At 38.5% G+C, this 18,842-nt stretch overlaps 1 protein-coding gene across 3 annotated transcripts in view; it reads right to left on the bottom strand.

Moving 5' to 3' along the window:
* The window catches only part of Mvl (solute carrier family member malvolio), a 132,650-nt gene that overhangs the window by 21,761 nt on the left and 92,047 nt on the right, over positions 1-18,842 (bottom strand). For all 3 annotated transcript variants that reach the window (XM_083135366.1, XM_083135365.1, XM_083135367.1), the window contains 3 exons: positions 15,764-15,922; positions 12,498-12,545; positions 8,838-8,996 (listed from right to left, as the gene is read on the bottom strand). In XM_083135366.1, coding sequence (XP_082991492.1) covers positions 8,838-8,996; positions 12,498-12,545; positions 15,764-15,922 — 366 coding nt within the window. The remainder of the gene's footprint in view (positions 1-8,837; positions 8,997-12,497; positions 12,546-15,763; positions 15,923-18,842) is intronic.

The raw sequence follows: 18,842 nt of genomic DNA, 5'->3' as shown, positions 1-18,842 counted from the left end.
GAAATTATTTGCACCCTATTAAATCAATATTGATTTCAGTCTGCAAAAAAAAATTGTATCTAAAAATGTTCTTGCTCGCCTCGCTTCGCTCGCAATATGTGATTGTTTTCTGTAATGCATTGCAAATTACCAGAGAGAGAGAGAAGTAAAATTAATTGACTTTGTTTCAAATGCGTTCAATTGTTTTCAGGAAAGGGAGCGTGCTCATTTGTGTAATTTTTGTTGTTGGTTTGTTATGAGGTGGATGAAATTGATTGTGTAATGTATTCAAATAATATAGGTTGTGTATATATGTATGAAAGAAACTTTGAATACGTACACAATTGAGTGTTGGCACATTGCATATATATTTTCTTATTTTACGTTGCTCCATGTTGCATATGTGTGAAACATATACTATCGTGCATGAAAGTTATACATGTTAATGTAAACAATAGAATTATATTCGGAATGCCTATATCAAGCATCTACTGTATTTCAAAAATAGTTTGTTTGCTTTTTTTCCATTATTAATGTGAAATTGAACATGTTGAAAAAATAATCCAAATCATTTGTTTGAACACAAATGCTTTAGCACTGCTTTACCCCTTCTTTGCATAATTTACGAGGATAATAACATCTTTGATACTACTACTACTACTAACAATAATAATATAATCAATAATAATATAATGATAAACAAAATAGTGCTTATAATCATAATTATTATTATTATTATTGACACGTTTGTCCTGGTACTTGCCCCCCCCCCCAGACAAAAATTTGTGGTTGTGCCCCTGGTGTAAATATAGCCAAGAAAATGGTGTAAATATAGCCAAGAAAATGGTGTAAATATAGCCAAGAAAATTGTCAATCACCATGTTTATTCTCTTTATTTTATGCAACGAGAACTTTAGGAATTTAAACCAAACACATGAATAAAAACAAATTCTTAAAAACACATATGATGCAAGATAAAAATTTACCAATGCAGTGTAACATCACATAATGGTAAAATAAACCCAAAGTAATGCCATGCTTGTTTTTAAAATATAATCTCCATTCTTCAGTTCATTTCTGTTAGTTAGTGGGTAACATAACTTGCACTGAAAGTTTAAAAATTTTCAACATTATATTCTTATATAATACCGTGCGTCCATTTCGATCTGCAGCCGAGAGATCGGGAGAAGCGTGGCGGGCGGCACTGACGGAGATGCCGACATTTGCGGCCTGAAATGCCCGCTTATTTTTATGGACATATGCAGACATTTATATAAATATTGCAAAACGAGCACTAACCTGTGTTATAAGAGTATGGTTTTAATTTTAGTAGCTTAGTGACTGTATGTGCCGATGATTTTGACACGCCCACCTCTTGTGAAACACGGCGTAGAGGTTTGTTTGGAGAACCTTCTAACGCTGCACCAATATCATCGAGTTTTGCTTCGGTTAGAATCCGTCGTTTTTGCTTAGGTGTTTTAAAATTTAACGATACAGTTTCTCGTAATTTAAGGACAAGATGTCTAACCGTATCTCTGTGTGGAGTTGAAACGCATGGGAATTTCTGTACAAATTACCTACACACGTCTCGACACGAGTTTGTTTTCACGTAGGTACGTGTCATACATAAAAAAATCTTTGTTCTAACGTGAATCTTGCGGCTGGCATTCCAATCGTCTCACTGACACGTCACACATACACACTACAATAACACAAACAAGTAACTGCAAGTAACCAAGAATAACACTCTTGCGCACAGTACGAAATTAACATGCTCTTGGTTTACATTGCTCGCCACTATATTTACAACTCTGTCTTCATCTAGTCGCGAAGGAACAAAAAACTCGAGCTCGGAGATTTCGGATTGCAAGGAAGCTCACGAACACTATTGACTTTTAACGGTTTCTTCTACAGCGTAATCTTGATACAGTGTTGCACATTCAAAACCTCCAAACGATCCCCATCGGCACAAAACTCTTTCAAGGATATAAACTTAAGCAGGACGTTACTGGTCAAAACTATGATTAAAATGTTTTATTATCTGTGGCTCTTAACATCGTTTCTAAAGCGTATTTATTTGTGCATATAAGAGCAGAACTTGGATGAATTACAGAAGAACTTTTGCGTGTTATAACACAGGTTAGTGATCGTTTTTCAATATTTATATAAATGTCTGCATATGTCTATAAAAATAAGCGGGCATTACAGGCCGCAAATGTCGGCATCTCCGTCAGCGCCGCCCGCCACGCTTCTCCCGATCTCTCGGATGCAGATCGAAATGAACGCACTGTAGATGGATCATTCCATGTCAAATCGATCAATTTCAGAAAAGTTTCCAGGTCATGGTTTGGATTTGGATGAAATTTAGCATGATGGTTCAATCATGTCTGGAAGGCTTGTATTGCAAATATTGGGTTCCTCTGAGGAATAGTTCTAGAAGGTGGTATGCAACAGAAAATGTAACCCAAATCTGAGAAATGAGCCTCAGTGCAAACTTCGGGACTGAATAACTTTGGAACTATTGATCACAGCCCAGTGATGTTTACACACCAAAAATCTCCAACCAAGGAACATGCATATTGTATCAAAATACCCTCATCTTGTTTACAAAGCCCAATCCATATTATATGTGGCTGATTATGCAAGAAATTGAAAAATCACTGAAAATGGCAGATTTTTTAAATGGTGTAGCACAAAAGGGACAAGTTGATATCCAAGCGAAGTTGCACATGCTACATAATCAGACCTTCCTCTAATGTGTGTCAAAATTTCAACTTGTCATTGCAAGACACTAGGGCACAGTTAAAGGTAAACCCTCAAACACCGGGAGCGTTTTCAGCGAGAAGTTGAAAATTGCGCAAGGCTTGAAATAAAAATCTATATCTCCGTAACTACGAACGCTAAAATTAGAAATTATAGCTCGTTTCTTTCAGTACAGTCTATGCTACATGCCTATTGTTTAAAAAAAATTCACTCACCAAATAGAAGAAGACGAAAAAAAAATCTTATTTTTTTACAAAATTTTAGTTTTATCGGACTGCCACGTAGGCAACGTCAGGATGAGGGTTCAAAACAGTTCCTGAGTATTGCCCGATATGTATTTCATTCTCATAGCAAGATTTGCGCACTTACTGATTATACTTTCTTACAAAAATATTGTTTAATATAAAAGCAGTGCTTCTTGAATGAGAAATTCAAAATTCCAAAAATTGTTATCTCTGACACTATGAATCCTAGAGTTAAAAATTATATCTTGTTTTAGTCAGTACAAACTAGACTATACACCTATGGTCGAATAAAGTTAATTTTCATTTATCAAGTAGAAGAAGACATAAGTTAAATAAAACTATATTTTTACAAAATTTGAATTTCATCAGGCCCCCACGTAGGCAACACCGGAACCTTTTGGTTTAAAACGGAACCTGCATATTACTTGATATGTGTTTTATTCTTGTGGCAAGAATTGCAAACTTGTTTCTGATACTTTCAGAGAAAAAATATAATTTCAGCAGTAATTTTTTTCGAAGGAAATACGCCTCCACTCTTGCCCACAAGAATATGTACAGAATCAAATTGTGAACTTTACTAATTACTAATAGGATGCTTCAAAGCTTGTGTAGCACTCAAAATATGTATCTCTGAAAATTGTCTGAGTCGCAGTATGCTCAAAAAGTTGAAAAAACCAAATGTGACATAAATGTCACATCCTGGCATTTAAGGTTTAAAGCAAATGACCACTTTTTTGTAACAACTTTCGTAAGAAATCAAAGAAATCCATTAAGTGGACAACTTTTGTTCCATCTTTGTGATGCTGAAGAGTTTTGGGCAAAATCTGCATTTCACCTTTCAGGGCAATGATGTGACAGGAATAAAAATCTGAAAAAGGTTACAGTTATCATAATTGAAGAAATATTCTGACCCTGGTGCACCTCTCACTCTACCAGTCCAATGTATGTTTGTGCTACACAATTAAAGGCATCTATTGAGTTCTTCGAAATAAGTCCTTTGATATATACAAAGATCGAGCCCTAATGATTGGAGAGTGGAAAATCCTAAAAAAGCATTCTTTTGCCTGCCTGTGATACAATATCAGACAATGACACCCGTTCCTTCCTTGCAATGTTTTTTGTTTCATCTGACATCAATGCGAATACTTTCGCCTCTTCCACTTCCTGGCTTATTGGGCTGAGTTTAAGTGTGGAGATTATGCAGATTAATTTGTTTTGAATCCAATTGTGAGTATAATTTGCATCTTAAGGTTCGAGTTCAATACATTTCCGAATAATATCACGTCATTTTGAAATTAACTTCAAGAGTTCCAAGAAATTCCCTCTGTTAAGGCTTGCCTCAACCTCATCATCACTTCGAATAGCAAGTCCCTGAATAGTAAGATACCACGATGCATCCACAACAACTGACATGTAATGTTGGTTTTCTTGAACAACCTTTTGAATGTCTTTCACTAATAACCCACTGACGATCCACTATTAGAATAATTTGTCCGTACTACAGATGATGTTTTGTGGGCCTCAGAATTGTCATGATGTTTTAAGACCATCCACATTTAATGCATTTTTCCAGTTCTTAAAACTGATTAAAACTTAGGTTAATCCAGCTATTACTTGACATCCAAACTTTCGCCCACAGACTCAGGTGGACATATTTTTGGGCCAAGAATCCCCCCTCCAATGCTAATCCCTCAGACATACATCCCAGTCTCCTCCAATTCTGCCCCCTCCCCCCACAATCCCCCTGTCCTTCCCAACAACCACCCCCTTGAAAGATACATCACCTAGTTGTCAACAATGTTTCCAACAGTTCATACCTCCAAAACTCCTCTTCCCACCACAACCTAACTCCAGCCCAGCACCAAGCCCTCCGATCCCTCTGCAACAACCCGGACATCAAAATCCTCCCTGCCGACAAAGGGTCCACCACAGTAGTCATGAACTCCTCTGACTACGTGGCAGAAATCTCCCTCCAACTCTCCGATTCATCCACCTACAAGCCCACCACCGTTGATTCATCCACCACACACCTGGATAAAACCTGCGATTTTGTCCTCTCCCGAGGACCCCCTGAAGGCCTATCCAACTCCACAATCTCCTCACTTATACCTGACAACCCCCGCACCCCCACTTTCTACCTCCTCCCGAAAATTCACAAACCAAATAATCCCAGGAGACCCATTGTGTCCAGCTACAATTCACCCACTGAACGCATGTCAGCCTTTCTAGACTCTCACCTCCAACCCCTCGTCCAAGCCCTGCCCTCCTATCTCCGTGACACCAACAATTTCCTTGACATCATCCACAACTTACCACCTCTACCACCAAACACCATCCTCACTACAGTTGATGTCACCTCCCTCTACACCAATATTCCCCATGCCCATGGCCTCCATGCCACGGAATCCTTCCTTAACAGCTGACCCAAACCCCACAATCCCAGCACCCACTTCCTGATACAACTAGCCAAACTTGTACTTACCTGCAACAACTTCTGCTTTGGTAACCAACATTATTACCTGCAGATACGCTGCACAACTATGGGTACCCGTGTATGGCCCCCTCTTATGCCAACCTGTTCATGGGCAGGCTGGAACAGGAATTCCTTGACCCCCAACAACTGAAACCACTCCTCTGGCTAAGATTTATAGATGATATTTTTCTCCTCTGGACACATGGCGAACCCTCCCTCATTACATTCCTAAACCAATTGAACAACTTCACTACCCTCAAATTTACCTGGTTCCACTCCAAAGACCAAGTGACCTTCCTAGATGTGGACATCCACATTGCAGGAGACCACTTGGAAACTTCCATACACATCAAACCAACCAACCACCTCCAGTATCTCCACTACTCCAGCTCACATCCCTACCACACCAAAAAAGCCATCCCTTTTTCTCTAGCTCTCAGAGGACAATGCCTCAACTCGCCCCCCTCATCCTGCCAAAACTACAACCTACACTTGCAGCAAGCTCTAACCAACCGTGGCTACCCCTCCACCCTCATCAACAAACAGATCACAAGAACCACCTCCCACAACCGCACCAAACAACCCAAAACCAATCCCCCTGCTCTGATCACCCAACACCACCCCCACATCACGAAAATCAGACATACCCTCCACTCCCTCCTCCCCATCCTGCACAGTGACCCCGACACCAGGAACATCTTTCGGGATAAACCTAGTGTCATCTTCCATCGCCCCCCCTCCCCCAACCTCAAGAACATATTGGTCCAAAACACTCCCACCCCTTCCACACCACTCCCCCAGCTCACAGGTGCAACAAACCCAGGTGCAAGACCTGCCATATACCCATCACCTCCCCCACCCTCCTGATCCCCACAGTCTCACCTGAGTTCACCCTTCACCCCAAGGGCACCTGCCACTCATCCAACCTGATTTACACCCTCATCTGCCAAATTTGCGGCAACTTCTACCTGGGCGAAACCTCCACCCCCTTGAATCTGAGAATCAATAATCACCATTCCTCCACCCAAAACTCTGATTTCACAGTTGCCACCCACACCAATAGCCATAACACCACCTTCAATAACTGTTTTCATGTTACCATAATCCATCTTTTACCCCCCCCCCCCCCTTCAGACATGTCTTTCTGCAGGCGATGGGAAAGGGCCTATATATCAGGCATGCACGCCACTATACCCCCCGGACTTAACCTAGCCAACCAATAACCTTTTCCCTTCTTCCCCAAAACCACCCACCCTATGCAGTAAACACTGGTGAAAGTACCTTATATTTGTTTCCTATCGTTTTTCTCTGGCAACATTGTACCAACGCTACAGTTAGTATTCTATGCTCCTACTCTTCATCATTCTGTGAACCGCTTTCTTCTCCATTGAAAATGTGGCCGAGGCTACGAAATATCAAACTTTTTCCTTTAATGTGGTAATTGTTTACTGCCTCCTTCTCCATTTAGTATATATATATTAGGGATGGGACCGATTAATCGGTACTCTATCGGTATCGGCCGATATAGGCATATCGGTGTATCGGTTTATCAGTAAAATTACCGATTATTTTACCGATCCGATATATCAATAAATATCTGATAGTTTAGTGCAAAATTCTGCCATTGATGTAATTTTTATGGATAATCTCCATGCCCTACTTTTTTAAAAAGTAAATGTCTAAATACACTATTTCTCTTGCACTGCAGTCACTTTGAAATACACATTTTTTAAGGAGGTCAATGAACCTTTCAGGTTCTTCCAGGACCATTTCTAATTTTATATCGGATCGGTAGAATATCGGTTATCGGTATCGGTAAATTTTATATCGGTACTATATCGGTATCGGCCAAAATTTCATATCGTCCCATCCCTAATATATATACTAAAACAAAAATATTTTTTGTCAGTCAAGTTGGTATTATTATAAGAAGGAAAAGTGATGTTATACAGAATACGCCATACTATTAGAAATGAAATAATATTTGATATTTCATTAACATCAGTTGGGAGGGGGGCAAAGTGTCTGACTGGGGGCATGCCCATCCTCTGGTGGTGTTGCAATGGCTGACGTCAGTAGCTGTGCACACTTTTTTACAATGAATGAATGAAATTATACACATGTACTTCAATATTACAAAATGAAAATAAGACCTAAAGCAAGTGGTAGTGATTGATGCCACAACAGTTTTGAGCAATCCGATTGGCTGACGTGACATGATGTCATTAGTGTGAGGTTAGGTTAGGTTAGGTTAGATAGAAGAAGAAGAAGAAGAAGAAGAAGAAGAAAAGGAAAAAAGTGTTGTGGTACTAATTCCAACCAAAGGAAGCTCTATTGTACCTGGCAGCAGTGCAAACAGCTACGATATCAGACATAATTACTTCCAAGTTTTACCACCCTGAACACAGCCCGTCCGACTTTTATTGCAATTCTTTTTTGAGATTGAGATTTATCCTTTTAAACCTTTTACCTTCTTTTTACGGTTCCATTTCTTCCTTGTGATTTCTATTGTATTTCTGGACATCAATAGATAAGAGCTTGATCTAAGTAACATGCAGCATAAGAAGATATTTAACACTTTCCGGTTGGGAATCGGATGTGATGCGAGCAGAGTAAAACACCCATTCCGGTAGCCAATTAGCTAGGATACGATCGCCATATTTCCGTTGCATTTAAATTTATTTGCCCAAACCTTATGCAATTATCGTTGCACACACTTGGAGATAGTTCTATTTTTCGCCACCAGAGAGCAACTTATGCTGGTTTGGTAAAGGCTTACTGTTATTTCCTTGTTTTTTTGATAACGTGCACAGTGTGTGTTTATGCTGATTGACGCTATGTTGCAGCTGTCATGTCTGTTGCTTATTGCAAGAAAATGAGTGGTATTCACGATGTTGTGGACATCTAATTGAATTATCTATTAGAACAAAATCTAAGCTTTCATTTGATATATAAAAAATTGTGATACCATTAATAGGGTATTTTTCTGGATTTTTTAAAAGACGCATGAAAACCGTCAGACCGGAAAGTGTTAAATGAAAAGATTGTACTTTAATGGAAAAACATAGCATTTGATTTGTGTATATGCGTGTCATATTTACCTGCTTGGAATTGTTATAAACAGAATGAGCAAAAATCTGACAAAATCAGGGCTGGCACGGTAGCTCAGTTGGTAGGGAAATGGCACAATATTCCAGAGACTAAGGTTCGAGTCCTGCTCAAGCCTGCATTTTTCAATGAAATTTATATGCAGTAATTCAATTATTCCTAAAATTCTGGATGCCTGAAAAGTCAATATAATTCTTACTTGGTTCTGTCAATATTTCTTAATGCATACCTAAATGTTGAAGATATATTCTTAAGGATAGAAAACATACCTCCATGGCAAATTGTCCAGCATATGTTCCAGTCATTGTGCTTGACTGTCCTGCAGCAAGAATCCCAATTGCCCATATATACATGGCAACAATGCCAAACTGACACCCAAGAAACACACCACCTTTATATATGTCTGCATCAACCAAATCCGTAGTGTTCTGTAAAGAAAAAAAAAAGTATAGAGTTGTTGCTCTAAAGAATGTACTTATAAAATAAACAAAATAGATTTTTGTTTGTTTCTGATTAGTTATTTTATGTCACTATTCCACCATAATGATGAACAAGAATGGTAACATGAACATTTGCATTTAAAATTATACACACACAGCACATTCATAATTCCATTACGTTTTTGTGATGAAAGCATCACTTTGACATCTGTTGCATCACTTACGTTCTTTTCAACAAAATATTTTTTTCAAAATGGTGGTGAAAATCAGGATGTGTTAGTTTCGCATCCTATCCCACAGCAAGTGTTCCCCGGAGTTTCTGCTCCATAACTAGAGCTGCAGGTCGCATAAATGCAAGCAAAAGCATTGGAGTTTATCAACCTGCAGAGGCTATGACCACTCTTCAGAAGCAATATTTACATCACGTGTGTCTTTTCTATTGTTTTGTCTGTCCTCCTCAAGTTATTGTAAACTTTGTTAACAGAAATAGATCCAAACTGAAGAAATGCATGATAGATTGAACACAAAAAACTATAACCTTTTAAAAAACTAATTATAAGCAGACTGCAATTACCCACAATTCCTAAAATCCTTCACGTTCATCAGAAACTATGTGTGGTAGAAGAGGTGAACTCCAATGGATTCAGCACTGAATCCATCGATGAAAGAACAAATAAATATGCTTAAGCACTGAAGTAATTGAAAATAAGGAATGTGTGAATATTTCATTTAATTTCAGTCACAGTACCAATGACAGTTTCTCAATAATTGATGCATCTGTTACACCGTTTCGCTGATACTTCAAGCAAGTGCTCGGAAAAAGCCAAAATAATGGCCGCGAGTACAAACATACTTCCTGGGCTTAATAACACAATCATATCTTAATCTTTCCACTCCACTCAGTTTCCAGTAAGTCCCACAAAATTTGACTACCTGGTTACATTACACCCTGTTCCCAAAAAAAAGGGTCTGGCAATATATATATATCTACTATTTGAATATATTTCCTATAGTAACATAAAACAGCTAATGTAAAGCAAGATAGTGGTAATTGATAGATAACATAATGCCATTTGGAAAACAATAACACACCACTGTTCACTTTGTTTTATTTTTTGAAAATCACATCAAGTAGATAGCCACCATTCCATGTTGTACACTCACTGAGTCGACGAACAAAATTATCCATTATAGACACCCAGACACCAGCATTGCGGGTGGAATTGGCCTGACATCTTCCCAAATTCTTCTCTTCAGGGTCTCTAAGTTAGGGATACATGTTCAAAAACTTGACTCTTGAGGTACCCTCAGAGAAAGAAATCGCAGGTAGCCAGTGCGTGCTGTGCAGCTACCACACATTGCTCTTAAAATACCCCTCTAAAACAAAAGAGGGTGTTCAGGGGTCCATTGCTACAGAAATGGCATCCCTTGTGCTCTTACCTAGCATGCTCAGTTTCATCCCTACTGCAAGGCCGTAGGGAATACCAACCTTTGAAAGTGGTAGATATATATTGCCAGACCCTATACTTCCAAAAATTGCTTAGTTCTTGTATTATGCATGGATGGGAAGACACACACATGCATGCAGTATTTTACTAACTATATTACACTACAAATATACAAGGGGCCATCCCCTGTTTCGCAGTGGTTAGCACATCATGCTATGATGCCAGGGGTTGCGAGTTCAAATCCTGGCCTGGGCATGGATGTTTGTCAGTGTCCATTCATCAATTTCATCACATCATGACTCATCCCCATCTTCGCAAATTAGCCAAGAGTGGCACAAAAAGAGAAGTAAAATAAAGCAAATTAATTAATCAATAACACATAGAAGGGATAGTCGGGGAAAAAATCCTGTATGGGTATTCCCAGATAACGTGGAGATGTTATTAGGTTGGTAATGTGTTGTGGTTACATGGGCATCATCTTTCTTTTGTTGTCCGACACACAACCTTTTCCTTGCAGAAGGTGCTTGCCTACTGCTGTGTTGATGACACGAAGAGTTAAGAAGCGTGTGCCCAGCAAGCATGGACAACAGTGATGTGTTGCAATCATGAACAAAGGATGAAGTGTTAGGCATTGTTCGCTACGAATGGGTACATGGGACTTCCGGTGCGAAAATTTATAACCATTCAAAGAAAGAGACCCGACCCGACAATGTGACACCCCACACAGCAGCAACAAAGGTCAACCATCTTGCCACATTCGGTTGAGAGTGGCTGAACCACATGACCCACAGTCCTGACCTTGCAGTGACTTCCACTTTTTCCCTGTTCTGAAGCAGGCACTCGGGGGGAAGCGTTTCACCACAACAGCAGAAGTGCAAGCTGCTGTACGTAACTTCATCTGTAAACAGGACACGCAGTTTTACAAACAGGGTTTCTTGAAACTTGTGAAGCGGTACAACAACTACCTGGATGTTGCTGGGAACTATGTGTAAAAATACTGTAATGATGCCTCTTTCTGCTCACATCATGTTCTTTCGCCAGAATAAAACTCGCTGTAGATGGCAGAATAAGGAAACTTTTCTTCCAACTGTCCCTCGTGCAATGACGAGCTCTATAATTCTGCTGTCAAATGTGCATCCACAAAGCGCACGCAATTCTTACAGTTCTTACTTTCCGCTGATGGCTTCTTGCCTATGTCCATGCATTCATAGAAGCTCAACTTTCAGGAGCTTCTCAAACATTATGTGCTTAGGAGTTCCTGCACTTCAAGTTTACAGGAGATTCTGTGAGGTTTCTACACCCACATTGTATTGTATATGTCAACATTTTACACAGATCAATATACTTCTAACAATATCTACCCATCATCCCTCAATCTACCCTTACCATCTCTCACCGACCTCCATGTTAGAGTGCTTAGCACAGTCTGCTACATCACCAGAGGTCTTGAGTTTGAATCCAGCCTGGGCATGGATATTTCTTGTTTTCCTTCATGAATTTCATCATATGCGATTAGCCAGTGTGGCAGACAGTGAAGTAATATAAACCAAATCATCTGTTCCACCCATACACTTTAAAAGGCAATTCTGGCTAAAATAGCACTTTGTCATGTACACTTTTTTTATCTTCTATTCTGACCTGTAAGAAATCTGAATGACACCAGCTTTCCCCTTTAACTAAGTAGTATTGGTCTGAAAATCATCAACTATATTTTGCATGGTGTTTGCTATTTCCTTCCCACCCCCCCCCCCAAAAAAAAAACCAGGGGAGGGGACAAGTAAGGAAAGAGAACCAGAAGAGGTAAATTGAAAATGATGGGAAAGATAGAGAGAACACTCCCAGAAAAAAATAAAATTCTGATTTCTTGCAGCACGGCTAGTGTGTGTTTCTAAAGGGGACATGTTTAACACAAGGTTGTACCACTGACAGTCTATGGGGCTGTTACAACCCAGAAGCATGTGTGACTGTATATAAAGCACACACACATAAAAGTAGATCACTACAACAATAAGTATCTGAATAAAAAAATTAAATTACTTACTGGAAAAATATCAGCATGTGGGTTGCTTACATTCACGCATAGATTATGCTGAAAAAAACAAAGAAATATCAGCAAATGTTTAAAAAATATATATACAGGGTCATCCGTTTGGGATGTCAGAAAAGTAAAACGCTATTAACCAGAAACTATGAACATTTATTGGTTGTAAACGGTACCGACATGTGTAGGAGAGTCGGGAGTTTATGTCACACTCGAAAATTTGGCATACCACACGGCACACTGAGCGCGTTGTTGTGGTGTAACGACCATCTTCACTCCACTCTGTATCAACACTGAACACTGAGCGCGCGCGTACCGCCTCTATACATGCCATCTGCTGATTGCACTATGGACTACTGCTGCGTTGTCTCGCGGAAGCCATTGTTGCAAACTCCCATCTTTGCCATGTACATTACCGCAAATTGCATCGATACATATACATTAACATAAAAGCTACAGTGTTATACTTTTCTGACATCCCAAACGGATGACCCTGTATATTTACCTCATTTGCCGGTATATACATTTTTGAGGCAAGAGATTTATCACTGAACATTCCTAATCTAAGTAGGAAATACTCTCCGCTGCAAAAAAAAATATCCCCTCTAGTGATAATCTAATATTTTCCTTCAAGCAGTATGTTTCATTTTTATTGTAATTATTTTGGCAGTTGTACATACTGTACATAATTTTAACATTTTCTGATATTTTACTTACTCTAACAATAAAGGTAATAATGAAGAAATCAACAAAGAAAGCCCTTAGTTGATTAAATTGTTAAGCTTTATGGCCCTTATTGCCTTCCACTATTGTTTAGTTACCTTTGTTTGGCCTGATGTATAGTTCAATTGTTACATTTGTTTAGGGATTGGTTTCATAACCTCGCTGAAAGGTTTATTCATCAGAAGTCTTCCTTCATGCTCACACAGTATCGCCAAACCTAATTGCAGTACAATAATGGACGATTTCACCTCTTTGCCCGAAGTCAGTATTTCGTATGTCCACCTTTTGCTTTTCGTAATGCTTCAAGTCGACGAGGCATGCTAGGAACTAAATGGGAACATGTTTCAGAGTCAATTTCTTGGTACCAAATATTAACAAGTGCCTCAATGAGCTCCCGTCGATTACAGAAGTTCTTGTTCAGGAGACGCATTGTCATTATGTGCCATGTCATTATGTGCCATGTCATTATGTGCCATAGATTTTCTATTGGGTTCATGTCCGGTAAATTGGGTAACCAAAATAATGTTTGAACACCTTGCTTTCTACCCATTTCAATTTACTGTACTTTGTGCGAGCAAGAAGGAAGACTTCTGATCAAGAAACTTTTCAGGGAGGTTATGAAACCAATCCCTAAACAATTGTAACAATTGAACTATGGGTCATTCCACATCAAATCAATGCAAAAACTAAGATTTTGACACCCACCAACTCCGATTTCGATGAAATTTGGTATACACCTTTCCTTTATGGTTGAAAGAAACCCCCTTAACTTTTTTCACTCTATCTCAAATGGTTTTCATTTTACAGCACTTTGAAATGTCATTAAATCAGTGTTGTCTGTCACTCTTGAGACACTCGACACAAGATACCCTTGCTTACATTTTATTTCTTTTCCCCTTAACCAATCATCAGATCTCTTTGAAATTTTACACAAAGTTCAATGAAATAATGAGGATTGCAAAAAAAAAAAAATACATCAGCACTCAAAAAGTTTTACAAATGACTATAAAAAGACTAATAATGGAATTGTAGCCTAATTTTTGTCATGGGAAAGCTAGGTTATGAAAATCTGAATTTTCATCATGTGGGTATGGTGGAACCAAAAACTTTTGATGTTGCAAATCATTGCAAAGACATGCTCTTTCTGTACAGAAAATAAAATTTTTGTTTTTTTTATTCCTTCTATCGAAAATGTTACGTTTTTTGGAAATTGCCTAAAATTTCACGGTCAATCCGTACCAAATGGTCCAGCACTGGTCGCTCGACCATTTTTAAAATTTTTCATTTGCTTGTCGTTGTAACCCCTGTACAAGGGTAGTTCAAAACAGGCATTATTTTTCTAAAACTAGACTTTGTTTGAAAATGGCGGCCATCTTTGTTTCATGACTTGCAACATTTTTGGCCTATGCAGACAGTTGCTATAATTATGATAACTCAGCTAAGAAAAATTATAGAAATCTGGGGTAAAAAACATTGTTTTCAGTACATTTCAGGCTACATTTTATGTTCCGTATCATTTTCACCACATCTAATGAAATGGCTGAAATTTAGGGTCAAAACTGACTGATATTCAATTTTAAAGGGAAATCAATGTATAGGATATACTCTTTTTAGTAGGTAAGCAATGAAATATCAGAACTATATTTTTTTAGAGGAAATGTATGCCCTCTATCGTTTTTTCAGTATCTGCACAAATAACGAAGTTGTCCTATGTTGCACGACTTTTGAATCACCCTGTATGTATAAATCCTGGTCTGGAAATAACCAAGAGGTTTTGCCTTATGAGAAGTAACTCACCAAACTAGGATACATGGAATATACCTTTCACGCATAAGAACAATAAAAAGTGGGCAAAACCATGCACTAAATTACATGCTATTTACAGAAATATTGGATCACCAATTTTACCAAACAAATGAAACACCAATATGCCTAATATCAGTCAATCCTATAGTGGAACCACAGGCAAAAGATCCTCCATCATACTCCCGCATGGAGGGGAGGGGTAGAGTGGAGCATGCTTCCTTATGGCCCGAGTTGAACCGATAGAAGGAAAGGTGTGCAGAAAGTTGGGAGAAGGTTCTTTTCCTTATGGTCACTGTATAATTCTTATACAGCATGTTCCGCTTAGAGGGATAGAGAAATAATTGATAATTTGAAGTGTAAATAATGGTTTATTAACACACCTTTTTATGTACCTTGATGTAGAAACTCTCTGAGTATAGAAAAATGGTCACTGCAACTTGATGTGTGCACCTTGAGTTGCCCTGCAGACATCAAGCTCCTGTCAAACATTCTGTAGAATCGAGTATCTGTTTGTCTACTGAATAGTGTCAAGCTTGTTCCTGCATTACATATTAGCAGACATGCGCAAGCATGTGTATTCACTATTGATGTACAAGCTCAAAGAGTTTCTGTACCTTTCTGTTTTTAAGCAGTGAGCATTCACACTTGATCCCTCTAAGCAGAACGCACTGTATAACTAATTCTACATATCATTAAACAGAAAGAAAATAGATAAATAAATACATTAAGACACTTACAACATCTAGATTTGTCTTTTGGTATAATCCATGAGCAAATACGGACACCACAAAAACATTAATTATAAAAGCAACCAATAATGCTACAACTGCTTCAATGAAGAAATACTTGTTAGCTTCTCTCACGGCTGAAGCCTTCCTTCTGTCAATATCGCGAGACTGAAAAGACAGACAATAATTTCATTTTGAGAGAAACAATTTAAATTCTCGTGACACACAATGTAAAATATCTTAGAATTGCAGATACACATCAACTAGAAAATTATCTGTAATGCAAGTATTGGTCACTATTATCTTCACAAAAATATACAAATTGATACTTACAATATTGAGTTTCTTAGGTATGTAAAGCAAATTATGGGTGAGCAGATAGCTATGCCCATGTTTTCGTATCGGAAAGTATCAGTTGGGTTCTATTTAACGATACCAGCTGATACTTTTCTGGCATTTACAGGGTTCCCACATGAACTGGAAATGTATTTTCCCTGTTTTCCAGAATCTTTATTTCTTTCCAGAGCAGTTAATACATAGTGCAATACTGATTAAGATTTATTTTACAATAGCCATCATTTTCCCTCGTAGCCATAGAAACCTCACCTTTTAATTTATTATTATTATTATTAGATATGCTCAATAAAGAATGATGATAATTATTATTTCAGATAATTTCTCACACTGAAATTTAATTTTAGTTATACTGTTAGCTTAATGTGTGATGTATTCGCAATAGTACTTTCATTGTTAGAAGTGCATTGGCAAACAGTACATGTACTGAATTTCTACTGAAGTTATGCATATTTTAATAAATGAGTAAATAGAACTATTTCTTAAGAAATAACTCAGTCTTAAAACAGTTAGCCGTTGGAATAAATGATTCTATTAGCTCTTTTTAAAAGAAAAAAATGGAATTCTCATGGTTATTATTTTGCTTATGTAATGCACTTGCAGAAATGATCTGCTCACATGTATACCACACAACACTACTAAGAGGTTTGTTTAATTGTTCTTTCGTTTCACCTTCCAGTGCCTACTGATTCACTTGTTACAATAAGTAATTTTCTTCTTATTGTACAATTGTTACAAACATTATATGATGTTAACATTTTGGGAGAACACCTCTCCTTTCATCAGACATTTATTTGTAATTTGATCAATGTAACAAAAACAAAAAGAGACAGTTGTACAATGAATCTCGTCATTGCTGGAACCCAGTGGCATAGCACAGTTCTCTGGGAGCCTCTGCAAGTAAATTCTTGGGGGCCCCTTTAGTGAAAAAAAAAATATCGAGATGATGCCAGAGTGGGATGGATGCACAATAGGTAGCTAGCCCCCCCCCCCCCCCCTTTCCATCCCTGGTTGTAAAATAAATAAACTTTTACCCCAAATACTCTGCCTTCATATTTTTTGTCATTGACATAGGCTATAATCAGTGTAGTGGCTTCTCAAAACTAAAACGGTATGGTCTGAATCTCTGATAAATAACTGGAAGAAGAAATCAGGAATATTTTCTCATATTTCAACGTAGTGGCACAGCCAGGATTCTTTTTTGGAGGAGGGGGGAGGTTTCACACAGCCAAATATTTTGTTCATGATCCTTGGTATTTTTTGCTCAAAACATATTTTAAGAATTAAGAATCAAAAAATACTGTCTTGGGGAAATTGTTTACAGAATAATAAACGCTCTTGTGTGTGAGTGGGTGGGGGGAGTGTAAGGTATGCAGGGGGATGCTATCCACCAGGTAAGAAAAAAAGCATAAAGCATCTCCCCAGCTAGGATAATTTGCATAAGCATCCTCCTCCACCTATTGCATTGTCTTCTCGTTGATCCATATAAGGATCCTTCCTTCTATTCCCTAAAACGAACAAGCAAGTTTGTAGGAATTTCTACTTCAAGGGCCTCCCCAATGGCATAATGGTAGCATCATTGCCTTGCAATCAAGGGGTCCCGGGTTCGATACCCGGTGGAGACACATGGTGGTTCGGATCCCACTTTAAACTGTAGGTCCAGTCTCAATTAGCCTTACTTTGCATAAAGTGAACTTAAAACACCAACTCAATCAACCACTTCGAGCGCAGTATACATTGTATATCCTGTGTGGCAGAATGCAGGTTACTGGACTTAAGGGTAAAGGGATAATTGCCCCTGGGCTCCACCTCCTGAGTTTTAGGGCCCCTTTGAAGTAAAATGTCAACAGGTGTGGACAATGTGGGAAATTTATTTCAGATCATATTCAATTTCATATTGAGGCTTGGGACTCCCTTGTAAATACGTGGGTTGGAAATTTAATATTGGCAACACTGCTGAATATATGCCATGAAACGGAACCGATGCTTCTCACTTATACCACATGTTAGTTTGATACCTAAGCTACCTCCCAGTAAATGGACTCTTCCTTCCAACAATAGGTGCATGCGCAGTGACGAGAGGAATAGAGTATCGTTGGAGTTGGCGGTCTAAAGTTGTCTAGTCAGAATGTGAAAGTTCTGGTGATTCAAGCCGTACCTCCAGGACAGACCGTCAATGCACAGTTCTATTACTGTTCATTTTTAGAACATGGCCTGCGACCTGCGTTGTGAAAGAAGAGGGGACACTTTCTGCTGAATCCCATCTTCATTTTGCAGGACAATGCGTGGGTGCATGTAGTGCAACCTGTGGTTGATTTGTCAGCTCGATGGGGCTGGCAGATGCTCTACCAGCCCCTGTGACTTTGATTTGATGCCTAAGATGAAGCTTCCAAACTGTTCCAGAGATTCTTCAGGCAATAGACCGCTCCATTCAAACCAACAACAAAACATGCACTGCTACCAAAATACTATGACTTCCATATTGCTGGCAACGGTTGTACACAATGCTGGTAACTACATTGAAGGGCCGTGAAAGTTTCACACAGGTATCTCTTTTGTATCATTTGAGAATAAATAGTTGCCACTATTAAATTTCCAACCCACGTATTTGGTGAGAAGTTACATTTTAAATATCATGTGTAAAACTAATATTACTGGTATAAAAAAAAAAGGTCATAAATTCTCAAGTTTGTTTGTTTAGGTATTGTGTAGCAATAAGACTGGTTGGAGCAAC

Source organism: Lepisma saccharinum, chromosome 14 (genome assembly GCF_977018435.1).
Source record: "Lepisma saccharinum chromosome 14, izLepSacc3.1, whole genome shotgun sequence".
Taxonomy (NCBI): Eukaryota; Metazoa; Arthropoda; class Insecta; order Zygentoma; family Lepismatidae; genus Lepisma; species Lepisma saccharinum.
Note: the sequence above shows the minus strand (reverse complement) of the source record. Positions and strands in the feature narration are given on the sequence as shown.